We start from the raw sequence: 15,204 nt of genomic DNA, 5'->3' as shown, positions 1-15,204 counted from the left end.
AGAAATTACAAAAAAGTACTGTGGTGGACACAAATTATCCTCCCCCCCCCCCCCGTGCTGGTAGAGTGAGGGTTAAGATATCTGAAGAAGATAAATACCCATACAACGGTACGAGCCATTCATAATAATCTTTCATGTAAAAGTACAAAATGCGTTCGGAAGGTTCTTTTCATAGATTCCAATTGATGACTAATTAAAAAAAAGGGGTGTATTATAGTTATGCTGTTATTTCGCCACGATTGTTGGCAGGGCGTAAAATCTAATCTTTAAATAAAGAGAAACTATGTACTGGGTTGACAAGATTATTTGACAGCGGATGTATAGAGAAATTTTTAAATTAGAACTCTCAAAGGGCAAACTAACATGCTGAAAATATGGGCAGCGTTATTTTATTTATATATGAACATCAGTATGTAGATACACTTTATGAGCTATTCTTTTTACTTATTTAGATTTGGAAACATTTAGTACGCCCTCAACGTTACACCATAATTCCCTTTCCATTTAGAAACTACAAGGTTACGCCCACCCAGTTCCATGGAAAGAAAGAAAGCGGACGTTCGTATTCAGTACGATATGAAATGAAACCTACTGCTCAGGCGAGTGGAATCCAAATACACTTCACCTAATCCGTGAACAAGTACTCCACTGATAATCAAACTTGAAACCACCAAACGGACAGAAAACACACACGAAAGCCACGAAGGGATACAAACCGCTTTCGTAATGTTATCAGTGTTTATTTACCTAGTGAATAAACAATTTCCTCGAAACTACAAACGGGTAACTGTAGAATTCTTACAAAGTCATAGTACGAGAGACAAAATTAAAAGTACAAGAAACACAAAGATAGTCTAATATACAGCATTTCTAACTTTATTGACTTGGAACGAAAATGTTGAAGTGGATATAAAATTCCAACTGATAGTATTAACTACATTCTTCGTCGTTTTTCCGAGCTTGAAAGCACCAAGGCCGGACTACGTCGTCAAGGCACTAAAGACGCAGGCGGAATAATTTATTACAAAATTCACGTATATTCCATACGAACACAATTATGGGAATCAGTTGTGTAACCAATAATAATAATAATAATAATAATAATAATAATAATAATAATAATAATAATAATAATAATAATAATAATAATAATAATAAAAAGAGATCTGAAGTCCAATTTCTTGACGTTGGAGTTTAAATTATCTTCCTACTATTTAAGCTAGACCAAATTCATCTCGTAAAGATATGTTTGAAGAAGCTAACCCTTTTCCATGATACGAAATTCTCTCTTGCATAAGCGCAACCACAAAGAACCAATGGGACGATAGCATCAGTGTCACGTGCTATAACGACAAATATAGAAAATTCTAATGTTAACAGTGCTGCGAGCGTTGAAGTAGAGGAAAAGAATAAAATGACATCTTTCAGTTTAACGTCCCACAATTACGCTCTTTGTGATAAGCGAGACAGTTGATTAAGGCAAGTGATGAATGATGATGAACGAATTGGTGGAATGTGATTGTGGGAGAAAACGGGAAAAATGAAATGAAATCTTTAAGTTTTACGTCCCACGATTATGCCTGTTAGGCTAAAGGAGACGATGATGATGAGAGATGAATGAAATGGTGGAATGAAGAAAGTGGGAGGAAACGGGAGAACCCCTAGAAAACCCACGAGCACGGTGTTTGTCCACCACAAAGATCACTTGGTGAGGACTGGGATCGAACCCGGGACCCCAAGCACCAGAGGTGAACGCTCTACCACTGAGCCACCGCGCCCCCACGGGAGAAAACGGGAGTACCCCGCGAAAACCCACGGACAAGATGATGTCCATCACAACTTAACTTGGCCGGAAATGGAACAAGGGACCGCACGCGCCAGAGGTAAGCACTCTACCACTTTGCCACCGTGCTCCCTTCCTTGAAACAGAGGGAAATACCTTAACAAGAATAAGAAATCGTGAAAGAAAATGGACAAAGAGTGTTGATTTGTGGGCTAGAAACGTTAGGAAGAAGAGAAATGCTGGAGAACATGTAGGCAGAAGTAGTAATAAAGTTGAGAAACGTGAAGAAGGTTTGCCCTGTGGTTGTGAACATAAATGTTATGAATCTTCTCACACAGAACAACGTGAACCAATTTTTAAACAGTTCTCGAATATGTGTGACTTGAGTGTGTGAAAGTAAAGCACGTGAGAAGATATGGTGCCACAGCCTGAAAGATTTAACTGAAAAGATTACTAATTGTACATGCACTAAAGATAAAATGCCTGTTATTTTCAGTCGCATTACAGTATCAAGTGTTTCTCATGAGCATCCACAGAAATAAAGTATTGCTATTCAGACATCGTAGAATGAACTGTTATATAGATTATATTAAAGGACAGGAGAACAAAGAATGGACATTTGAACTACAAGAAGTTACACTTCAGTCAAATTTACCAAATCATGGACATTAAATCCAAACAAAATTATAGATCATCTTGAATATGCACCACTTACTAAGCATTCATTTTATAATAATTCGATGACAGACAGTGAGACAGAAAATGACTATGTGTATAGGTACAGTGATTATGTGTATAGGTAAAATGTGTAATCGTAATGATTGCTGAATAAAACTAACAGAGACACAATTTCTATTAAACTGTTTTGCATTGCATGTAGAAATCTTTATTTCCTTTTGATCTCTTTAATCTTTACTGAGTAAACTGTTTTCCCTTTCTTATGTACAGTCGTTAAAAAAAAAAAAAAAAAAAAAAAAAAAAAAAAAAAAAAAAAAAAAACTTCGCCATGACTCGAAATAAAAATCTAAATTGGTCAAGGAAAACCCACTTTTATTTAATGTAATTCCAACTGTAGATAAGACTGCAGGACCTTTCAAAAAGAGGTAGTGGCGAGTTTTTTTTTTTTTTTTTTTTTTTTTTAATACTGTATAAAGGGGTCAATGTAATAGGGATGCAATCAACACAAATGAATTGCAAATCTCATAAAAATGATATCTCTGTCAGTTTTATTGGTAAAACAAACATAACTTTGCAGTAAAGCTGAACTATCATAGGAATATACTGCTCCCACAAAAATATTCTTTATATTACGAAAACAAAAAGATATGTAACTTGAAGTTGTTTTTCTATGGTTTTAAAAAAAAACTGATTTGGACCACTGTTGCGCTAACTTCCTCAATCAAACATTCCACTACATTTTTTAAAATAAAAAAGAATATGTTTACACAGTAAATTACAATATGCGGATTGAATATCTTACTCTGACACGACGAGGAAATTAACTTGTGATTGGTGTTTTGTGACCAGCACGTTATTTACGCAGTACTTCCAAGCTATCTGTAATCTGCTGAAGCCGTAGTCAAACCTTACCTTCCTAAGTTCTACTATAATATTTTAGAATGCATTCCTCAATTGTCAAATAATTATTTCAAAACCTGTAAGTCGAGCACTTTTATGAAACGTATGACATAAATCACTTTTACTACACGCGAATCCGTTCCCTGGATATAACACTCAAATTACGAGTTATCTTCCAACAAATGGATTTAGGATTCTTTGATAACAAAATGTTACATAGTTTAAGATTTGAATAAAAACAATAAAATCAACATCCTACACATTATACAAAAATAATACACGAGTACATTTTACGTTGTAGAAGAATTATCATTTACAGTTTCTTCAGTATCCGAAGGGCAGGTAGAAAAATCTTTAGGTAAATCACATCCTATATAACACTCATGTTCGACACAATATTTGAGGACATGCCGCCAATATACGTCTTGGACCAGGAGATGAGGATTACCAACAATTATAAGTAATGACTTGGCACGTGTTAACGATACATTTAATCGACGTGGGGAAGCCACAAAACCCAACGCATGTTGCTTGTCGCTTGATACAAACTTAGAATCACTTCTCACAGTAGAAAGAATGATCACATTACGTTCCTGTCCTTGAAATTCTTCGACAGACCCAATTTTTGGTGGTTCCAGTTCCATGTTAAGCATCAGCGCGCGTAATTTGTGAACCTGAAACGAATAATAAATACATTAAAAAACTAAATAAATAAAGAAAATCCCATCTTCCCGAAATTGAGACCTACACTTCACTTTAAGACAGGAATAAAAAGTCAACTAGATAAGGATCTGTACAGTGGGAGAAATTAGAAAAGCTTTTAAATACACTACTAAAACAGTAATTGCTACTGGTAACACTGAATTTTCAAAAAGCTCCTAACCACAAGCAAGCAGAATCTTATGAACTAACTAACTGACACTATGGCCTATGGAACCCCGAGGTTCAATACTACGTTTACAAAAGCTCCCCATTGAATTTTGCCTTTAGCCAACTGGACCCAGTTTTTACTTTGTATTCCTATTTCTGCGAGATCTATCTTAATATTTTTCTCCCATTTGCATCTAGGTCTTCCTAAGATAGTTTTGCGATTAGATTTCCAGTTAAAACTGAAAGCGTTCATACTTTCTTCCATTCTGCCTAGACTTAATGATCCTAACAATGTTCTCAACAGAACACGATAAACAGAGTAACTGAAAGAAAACATTTCGTCGCTAAGTTAGCAGATATTACATTTGATATCTTAATTTACTGTTGAATATTTCATTTTAAGTATATTAAATACTTCGTCTCTTCAATGAGAACACTACATACACGAACTAATACAGGATAGACATAAAATCTCTCTCTGATAACAAACATTAATAACAAAAGAATAAAGAATAATAGACGCATGCGGTCTGAAAACATCGCTTGTATGATACTTCAAGATTTTGGGGTTCAAACCCTGCTCCCGCCAAGTGAACTTTATGGTGGACAAACACCGTGTGCGTGGGCTTTCTCGGGGTTCTCCCGTCTCTTCCCACTTTCTTCATTCCACCATTTCATTCATTTCTCATACTTACCGTCTCCTTTAGCCTAGCCGACATAACCGTGGGACGTAAAACTCAAAGATTTCATTTCATTTTTTCAAGATTTTAGCTCAGTCTGTGCTGCCATCTACTGCAACTGACCGCAGCGCGACAGTCATTTATTTAAAAATGGTGTCAGTACAGCAGAAAGCGAAGTGTGTGTTGTGGTATCATGAAACAAAATCTCCCGTCACAGTTCAACGAACATTCGAAAAGAGTATGGACAGCAGCCACCAGATATTAAGAGCATAAAGGAATGGTATAGCAAGTTTATTGCAAAATTATTGGACCTTTCTTTTTGCACGAACCAACCATTACTGGCGGCATTTTCTTAAGACACCTTGATGTGTTACATAATTCCCCAATTAGAGGAACACGAACGAAGACGGGGCTCCTCCACACTGGAGTATTGATGTTCGTTCATTTCTCGATGAAACTTTTCCAAACCGATGGACAGGGAGATGAGTCGAGTTGATTTGGAATTTAACGTCCCTTTCAGCAACGAGGCTATATGAGACGGGACCTACTGAGTAACGTAGAATCCGAACCACATGACCTCCCGCCGGGAATCGAACCCGGGTCTCCCACGCGAAAGGCGCGTACGCTAACCGCTTAGCTACGGGGTTCACGGGGAGAGATGCCCTAATACTATGGTCCTTGACTTCTTCCTGTGGGGTTATGTTAAAGACAGGGTTTAAGCAATCCCTGCCTGTGATATTGTAACACTCGAAAACAACATAAGGGAAGCAATAAACACAGTGACTCCTGAAATGCTGAGTAAAACACGGATGGTAATTGAATAACGCATGGATGTCTTGAGGGCAACTAATGGAGCACATGTGGAAATTCTCTAAATCAGGTTAAAAAAAAAAAAAAAAAAACTTTTTGAGTTTTCCTATTATTTGCCACGAACCCCATGCTTGCATCATTCTTAGTTTTCTTGTTATTAATGTTTGTTATCAGGGAGATACTTTATGGCCACCCTGTATTACGAGCGTCCACAAATCGGAAAAAGGTAGGACGGAGAATATTTTTCTTAATTAACGAAATTGCTATTGTTCTGGTTGCACGAAATACTGTATAAGAAATTCTTCTAGAGAAGATATGAACATTTTATATCTGACACCGTATTGATAAATTGACATTGTCATCTGCAATAATATTGTGAAATAGGATTTAATCTACAGTAGTTCGTTTTTATACAACGAAAAATCGTAATTATCATACTTTTTTAAGCATGAACGTAAATTAAAAATAGTTTATAATTACAGGAAATTGTTCAAAGTATGTCGCTTCCTTTGGAATCTGTAAGTTTCTACAGAAATCTAGGATTATGTAAGTATGCATTGTATGGTATCATAATTTCATTTTAGAAACTGTGAGATAGATAGCATAAGGAACTTATTAATAATTATGACCGGAAACAAAAGGTTCAATTATTTATTCGTCTGCTGAATAGAACTGTTGAAAAGTAAATTGAAATTATTTGTCCCTCTACTCTCGAAATGTTAAAAATTTGACCACAAGTCGTCTCTTTATGTATGCTTGATAATCAATCTTCCTTATAGGCCAGTGTTCAACATCAAAGTTACGAAAGAGAGGTCATTCCATATAGGTGAAATTACATGTAACTGGAATGTGAACCACTGGTGTGTTCGCTGTTCTCTTACCAAGAACTGAACCCAGGACCTCGCGCATCAAAGGTATGTGTGCCAGCCACTCGATCAGCGAGAAGAGCTACGTGAAATAACAATCGATAATTAAAAACAAATAGTTTTTGGCTATATTCTGTGTTTAGGAAACAGGCGAAAACTACATTGGCTAAGAAATCCGAATGACATAACTACACAAAATTTCGTTGACACTAGGCGAGAAACTTCAAAAACTTTTAGATCAAAGAAACGTGACTTTTTGAAAGCTAAAATCATTGAGTTTGAAGATAATAGTAAAACAAAAATATTAGGAACATATATCAACACAATGAATTTAAGAAAGGCTCTCAATTTCGCGTATATATATTAAACAAAGCAGACGGCACGGACAAAAATCTTTGACAATTTGCTCCATAAGCAGTCACAATATAATCTTGGTGGAGAAAGTGAAATGCATACAGCAGGATCTAATCGAATAGAAATACAAATTGCTATAAAGAAATTAAAGAAATACAAATCTCCGGGTATAGACTAAATTCCTGCTGGATTAATTCTAGTTGAGTGGAAAAATTGTGGAACGAAGAGGAATTGCCACAAGAGTGGAAAGAATCAACCACTGTCCCAATAGACAAGAAAGGCGATAAAATTGATTCTAGGAATTATTGAGGCATATGTCTTATGTCAAAATCCTCTCAATTATTTATTAACGAGATTGACCACACGCAAATGAAATTATTGGAGATTATCTGTGCGAATTTAGGCAAAATCGATTAACTGTTGACCAGATATTTACCTTCGCCAAGTATTATATATATATATTCTGGTACATAATTATTGATTTCAGGAAGGCCAACGACTTAGGAGGGAAACATTTGTACAACATTCTTATCGGATTTGAAATACCGCGAAAGCTAGTTAGATTAATTACGTGTTTAAATGAATCTCAAAGTAAAGTCTGAGCAAGAAAATACTGGTCCACGGGCTTTCACGTCGAGAATGGCCTGAAACAAGGAGATAAGTTGTCTTCATTATTATTCAATTTTATTCTAAAATACGCTGTAAGGAAAATTAAATATAGCAACCAGAACCTGTGCATTTCTTTTCATGCAGCTAAATTTAAAAATTCCGATAACACTACATTGTTATAAATACTCCGGAATAAAGATATTCAAATATAATTTTAGAAAAAATCCTTGTATATACTGATTTAATAATGATAACGTTTCTATTTCTACCTTCGTTTATCATATTTGTTTTGTCTGTTTTACATTGAATTAGCCTATCGTTAAATATGTGTTGTCTGTTTCTTCTCAAAATAGTTCCTTGGTCTCTTCTCTCCGACTACTATGAAAACAAAAGATAGGAAAAATATGCCAGAATGTGGAAACATAATTGCTACTACTAGTAGTGGTAGTGGTTATTTTTTTTTTTTAAGATTCTGACTTTTTAAAATTTCTCCTGGTACAGAAGTTTACCACACACAAAATTTAATATTGGAACACTTAAACAATAATCATAACTAATCTATCGTAACGAACTACGCACTGTGGATAATACTAAAAACAGTAGAATAATATGTTATATAATATAGCATCCGGAATGACTATGAGCTATTTATAATTTCTTACTATATGTTCAACTTTCCAACTTTTTCAAATCAAATGTTAGTATACATTCACATCATCAATATCATACTGTAACGCTTAAGGAGCGCGAAATTAATTTCTATCTTCAAATATATATATATTGATATTACAAAATTAGTTACTTATTAAACGTACAAATTAATTTAAAAGTTCGATTCTGTCCGAATGTTCTAATCGAACGCAGGTTCTAGCCCAGTTCCACATCATAGCAGGTGCAGCCAATAGACTATTCAAGCAGGACTGGTGTTGCAAATTGAAAATGCAGAATTTGAAAATACCCGGGTACTTTTTTACAAACCCACCCCACCTGGGCCCATATGGGTTTAATCTTTTTTTTTTTTTTTCGAAATATTTCAAAGTCTTTGGGGTAAAAGTGTTAAAAAAGGATTTACATTTCAAGACTGCCATTGTCACAACTTGCAAAAATTCTATTCACTGCTGTTTTGAAAAAATGGCCACCATTTTGAAATTTTACATAAGATCGCCGAGAAAATCTATACAGCATATGTAGAATGTCTCTTGCTTCTATCCTCAAAATTTCAACTTAAAAGACCGAAAATTGCACTTTGTAGCGTGGATACCCGCTATTTTGAAAAAAAAAAAAAAAAAAAAATGAAATTTTACGTTGGTATGCCGCCAAAATCTATACAAGAAATTTAGAGTTTTTCTTGTCTGTATCTTGAAAATTTAAACTTAAAAGACAGAAAGTTGTATAGACAGACCTGTACTGTATGTGGTATAGACAGACAAATGAACAAATGTAGATCGAGTAATCTCAGGAACCTCATCGCTGTGACGTTCGCCAAATATGAATACCAAATACATTAATTTAAAACAAATACATAATTCATGTTTTATAAAATAAATATTTCAAAATGTCTTATATGACAAATATTTTTCAACGAAAAATAAATGGTTTTATTCAAGTTCACTTCCGATACTTTGTGCGTTCAATTACGGGAATTTTTCGAGCACTTACTCCAAGACGGTTCTTTTCCAAAAATTAATTCAAAATTATTAAAGATATAACCCATATTTTATAAAGTAAATGTTGAAGTATTCAGTTGCGATGGTTTGTGCGTTCAATTGCAGGAATTTCCCGAGCACTTCTTTCACGACGGGCTTTTACCGAAAATGCTGCTTTCTTTACTGTACATCGAAACTTCCACTAGTAACGAAGTTTGAATTCAGCACTTAAAATACTAAGTGTTACGTAGTCTTCGCTACTCCGAGCAATAAGCTTCTTAAATTAGACAAGAATTTTTAAGCTATTGCTGGTGTTGATTCTACAGAATGCTTACTTAAAGAGTTGCAACAAATGATTGAACTAAACTGTTGTTGTTGGAAAAGCAAATTTTACTGAAAAATACTTGTGTTACCATCAAAGGTAAGAAATGGCTAGTTCCAGTGAATAACCGGCTAAGTCGGGAAAAGTAAGTTTTACAGGAGAGCAGTTTAAAGGTAAATGTTACACCAGTTACCTGGTTAATTTTGACATAACTGGTTATGCAAAATGCTGTAACTTTCTCAATTTTATGAATTCGCCTTAACCGCTTCTAAACAATGTAGAACTCACCAAAAGAAGTTTATACCTGTAAAATCTCAATTTCCAAAAAAAGTCGACCTAGCCGGTTATTCACTAGAACCAGCCAAATAATACTAATAGTTTTATTAATGTATTTACATATTTACTTGTAGTACAGGACCTACGGCCTTAAACCTGTCAACGTATGAGGGATATCCCTCGTTGTCGGCGAGCACACTATTCGCGGAAAGTATTTTCTAAAATATAAAATTGCATATTTTACTTCAAATAGGTTATAAGCATAATCCATACATTAATTTGTTCTATTATCTCAAGCTAAGTTTTATATATATAGCCCTTAACGAGTTTTCGTAACCATTTGGTTACACATGTTTTGATCTTGCCTATTGCGTTTGAAGACTATTATTTTTAGGTATTGTTCCTTGTGGTTATTTGTGTACATGTTTTCCGCGATCCAGAGAAGCTATTGCTTCCTGGTGACAACTCTGGTAAATTTTACGCGGAAGGTAGTCTGTGGATATATTGTTTTGCAAGCAGTGCCGGAAACAGACAGAAAATATAGTGAACCGTTAAGGGATAGGGCTACAAGGTGTTTCAAAACAACACCGACAACGTTTGGGAGGTGATTCCTGACACCAAAATAAGATGAAAAGTATAGACCAACCTGAGTGTACAAATCCTTCCTTTCGGAGTTATAGGCTGCCGAAAACATGAAAAAAAATGAACTTTAAAGATCCATAGCTCCAAAACTATGGGACTTACTGTAGTCGGGTTACGACTTTACTTAGGAACTAATATGTGCTCTATCCAAAAATACATATTTCAGAATCCTAAGGTACTCACGTAGCAATTTTTGTACAGGCGGTTTGGTTACGGGCATATAATCTGAAGTACTTACTAACTACTTATATAAAAATTGTTGCGGAAGTACCGCAGGATTCTGAAGTATGTATTTTTGGATAGAGCACATATTAATTCCTTAGTAAAGTCTTGACCTGACTACGGTAGGCCCATAGTTTTGGAGCTATGGACCTTTCAAGTTTATTTTTCACGTTTTCGGCAGCCTATAACTCCGAAAGGAAGCATTTGTGCACCCAGGTTGATTTATACTTTTTGCCTTATCTTGGTGTCAGGAATCACCTCCCAAACATTGTCGGTGTTGTTTTGAAACCCCCTATCTATCTATCTATATCTATCTATCTATCTATATCTATATCTATGTCTATATCTATATATATCTATATTTATCTATCTATCTATCTATCTATCTATCTATCTATCTATCTATCTATATATATATATATATATTCAATGCACTTAGAACTTTACAAAGATCTTATGTTGAATGTTGTTGTATACCTTAACGTGAAAGCATTTAATCGCCCAAGGAAAGTCCAAAATCTGATAAAAATCACTTTCAATGTGATCACCTTAGTTGTACCAATTATATACTAACAAAAAGCTCAAAAACCCAGGTGGGTTTTAGTGCTTTTTTTTCAGGTGGGTTCAACCCTGTCAAAAGGAACATGGAATATTTGAAATTATTTGAGTAGTTGAGTGAAGGGATGTCTTATCCATATTAAACACTACATTAAATATCTGAGAAACAGAACGAGTAAGCTGTTCTCTTTTCTAAATAAACATACCTGGATATAAATAAAGTTAATTTCTGGCGCTGCTTCCTTAAAAAGAAACAAACATGATTGGATATAAAAGTAGTTAATTTCTATCAAAATTCTCGCAATTATTATTCTTTTTGAGTGCTGTGCTAATTACACTGCCACATCTCTACCTTCTCTCCCTGCTATGAAATGAAATCTTTAAGCTTTACGTCCCACGGTTATGCCGGTTAGGCTAAAGGAGACGGTGATGATGAGAGATGAGTGAAATGGTGGAATCAAGAAAGTGGGAGGAAACTGGAGAACCCCGAGAAAAGCCACGAGCACGGTGTTTGTTCACCACAAAGTCCACACGGCGCAAGTTGGAATCGAACCAGGGACCCCAAGCACTGGAGGTGAACGCTCTACCACTGAGCCACCGTGCCCTCCTCTCTCCCTGCTATATATCATATATCTTATCAGAATATAAGTCCCCCTTTACTAGGCTAAAATTAATATTATAGAATTACATGAAGATTCCTACTATACAAACCTGCATTTTGTACGGAGTTACTACACCAACATCATCTGGTTGAAGGCCTTTATCGTACAGCATCGTAACGTAAGATACAACTTCGATCATTTCCTGAGGATTAAACCAGGACGGACTATTTTCATCTTGACAGTTCGTACCTCTTACTCCATGGAATAAAATTGCTGGTGGTGTCTCGGAACACGTACGTTGTGGTAACTCTGTCGACAAATTCTTCAACAAATCTGCTTCGGGACTTTCAAAGGCGGATATGTGCGCTTGAAGCTTCTGGTCATAAAACATGGCGCTAGGCAGAATCAACAACTCAGGCAAGGATCGATAATTTACTACTAACTGTGTCACTAGTCTAGGATCATAACCTCCAGTGTCTGGGAACCCTCGAGCGTCATAGCGATAAGGAATACGTTGTTGAAGTCTTACGAGGTAAGAATCACTGAAACCAAATTCAGAGGCGTATCGACTTTGTGTAACTGGTCCCAGCTGGAGTGGGTCACCTGCAAGGACTGCTTGTCCACAAGAGGTGTGAAGAAAGCACAGTGGTACCATTATCTCGGGTTCTGTAGCTTGCCCTGCCTCATCCACTAAAACGTGGGTGAAATGACCACGTGGAAAGCTGATCGAATGAAGGTATCCTAGTATCATGCAAGTCCCCACTGTTATGCGGTGGCGGCCTATTGAACTTTGGCCCCCAAGAAATTTTGAACTATTATCACCGTTTTCTTCCTGAGATCCCGGGCTGACACAATATGGCATCAACGATGCTGGTATACTTCCTTCTTCCAAACAGTGATGAGCGATTAGTCGAACCAAGTCGCCTGGCTTTAGCGCGCCCGAATCCAACAATCGTTCAACAATTAAGTTAGCAGAGCTGTTCGAGGGTGTAGCTATAAGCAATCTGAAACAGATTTAGAAGAAATTCCCATTAGATTTTCTAAGATAATATAAGTGTATAATCTGACATCAACTCAGTCTCAAAATATTTTTACATTGATCGTACAGGATCTTGTAGAGGCTGCGAAAAAGGTGTTGTATATGCAATTTGTGTATGGAATACTAGTAAAACTGGGAAAAATGAAACGAAATAAATATTTTTCATTTAACATACTACGGTTATGCTCTTTATGTTAAAGAAGACTATTCACTAATACAAGTGAATTATTTATAGTAACTGATGGAATGAGAGTGGGATGGCCCAGCGTGGCGTAAGCGCTAACGCTCTCGCCTTTGGTGCGAGCGGTCCCGGAATCGATTCCCGGCGGGGTCACTTGGTCGAAAAAGTGTAACAGCTTTTTCAGACTAGCCATCTTGAATGAGGTTTTGCCTGTGTTTCCCTCATTCGTACCAAGCAAATGCCGGGATAGTACCTCACATGAAGGTCCCAGGCCGCTTCCTTCCTTCCCTTTCATCGAATAGTGGGCTCATCCAGGGACGTCATCCCTCATATACGTGACGGACTAAATGGCCATAGATACCAGCCCAAAAATCTAATTTCTAATTCTAATCCTAATGAGAATGGGTAGAAAACGACAGAACCCCAAGGAAAACCCAAGATGTCCATCACAACTTACATAGCTTGGATTTAATAAGGGACCCCTCGCAACAAAGGTATGCACTGAACCACTGAGCTACTATGCCCCTCCGTAAAGAATAAAAAAAAAAATGTATTGACTACGATAAACAATGTTATACAAAACTTCACTCAAGACAATGTTAAAACAGAATTGAGACTTTCATATTTTTAAAACTAAATTTTTTTGAGACCATTGGGAAAAGTAACTTAAAAAATTTACGGGTTTCTGATTAAATTCCAAGCTTTCTAGCCAACAGACACCCTGTTAGTCACTGACTTCTTTGGGGAACTACAAATTTAAGAGTTTCTGGTTAAATTCCAGTCAGCAGACACCCTGGTAGCCATGAACTTCTTTGAGGAACTTAAATTCTTTCACTTTATCATTCTTTCAGATACTCAATAATATTTGTAAAAGCACACGAAAAGGCACTTGCAACAGGTGCTTTGAGAATGGGTAGTTTCCTTTATCCACTTCTAGCAAACAATGTTCTCAACAATTTTAAGGGCTAATTTTTAACAGATATTGAACTTCAATACATTACATATTCTAGTCTTGTAGACGTAAGACGACTTGAATTTTTCATTTAACAACCTAACATGATCAATCCTAGCTTAAAATTTATCACTGAACAGAAAACTAATAGTTCTATTGCAATTTAGGGTTCAAACGTCAAATTTTCAATTACTTGTACCACTCGAAATCCATGATATCGTGGCCATAGTATTGGATACTATTGTACTTTGGATGTGTATTGTCCCGTCCGCGTCACTCGTGTTATTACTGCTATAGAGGAGACCAAAATGTAGATATCTGTGACACTGTAATTCCCTTAGTTTCCAACAATGAATAAGAAATGCGATAAGTTTTTGTTTGATATGAAAATTCGGAATATGTAATAACCTGACGTAGTGTCATTTGAAAAAAAAAAACGGTAATTTTTTATGCTGGGTTGGCAATACTGTTAACTTAGTGATATCACCGTGTCAAACAATGTTCCCCTGCCAACATTTCCATGGTACAATATTTCAGCATTTTCTCGTCTGTAAGTTTAAAAATTACAACGGCGCGTCAAGATAAATTGTCCACCCCGTGTGTATATGTATGAAATAGCTAGTCACTGAATTTTAACCCTTTAAAAGTTGATATCAAGGTAACGACCGTAATTCATCTAAACTCAAAAAAAAATCCGTCTAAATATTACTTGCGCACGTTTAGTTTTGACTGAAAAATAAAATTTATTTTTAAAATGTGGTCTTTCCTACTAAAAAGTATTAAAAAATAGAATATCTTGAAGTGAGAATGAATTTAGCAAACACCCTTAACCATATACGACGTAGTGTATTTCTAACGCTAGAATGAAACAGGAGAGTCGAAGACTGATAAGAAACTTACATATGAACTAAAGATTGGAGATGAAACGCATTATGCTCAATTGAAAAAAGGATTTGATAGAGGTGTAACTTCTCACAATGTTTTTAATCTCTCTTTTGAAGAAAAACCGTGACGAATACAGAATGAAAATGGAAGTTTAGAAGAAAATGAAAGTGAAGTCTTTAAGTTTTGTTCCACTGTTATACCAGCTAGGCTAAAGGAGACGGTGATGATGAGAAATGAGCGAAATAAAGAAAGTGGGAGGAAACTAGAGAACCCTGAGAAAACCCACGCACACGATATTTGTCCACCACAAAGCTCACTTGACGCGAGCT

At 35.9% G+C, this 15,204-nt stretch overlaps 1 protein-coding gene across 1 annotated transcript in view; it reads right to left on the bottom strand.

Moving 5' to 3' along the window:
• Positions 1-329: 329 nt before the first annotated feature.
• Positions 330-15,204, bottom strand: part of armi (probable RNA helicase armitage) — a 36,291-nt gene continuing 21,416 nt past the window's right edge. The window contains exons 4-5 of the mRNA XM_081747053.1: positions 11,928-12,822; positions 330-4,035 (exon numbers count right to left, since the gene is read on the bottom strand). Coding sequence (XP_081603179.1) covers positions 3,652-4,035; positions 11,928-12,822 — 1,279 coding nt within the window. The 3' untranslated portion in view covers positions 330-3,651. The remainder of the gene's footprint in view (positions 4,036-11,927; positions 12,823-15,204) is intronic.

The sequence above is a fragment of the Thermobia domestica genome, chromosome 18 (genome assembly GCF_964235325.1).
Source record: "Thermobia domestica chromosome 18, izTheDome1.hap1.1, whole genome shotgun sequence".
Classification (NCBI taxonomy): Eukaryota; Metazoa; Arthropoda; class Insecta; order Zygentoma; family Lepismatidae; genus Thermobia; species Thermobia domestica.
The sequence above is the reverse complement of the archived record's forward strand: the minus strand, read 5'-3'. Positions and strand labels throughout refer to the sequence as shown.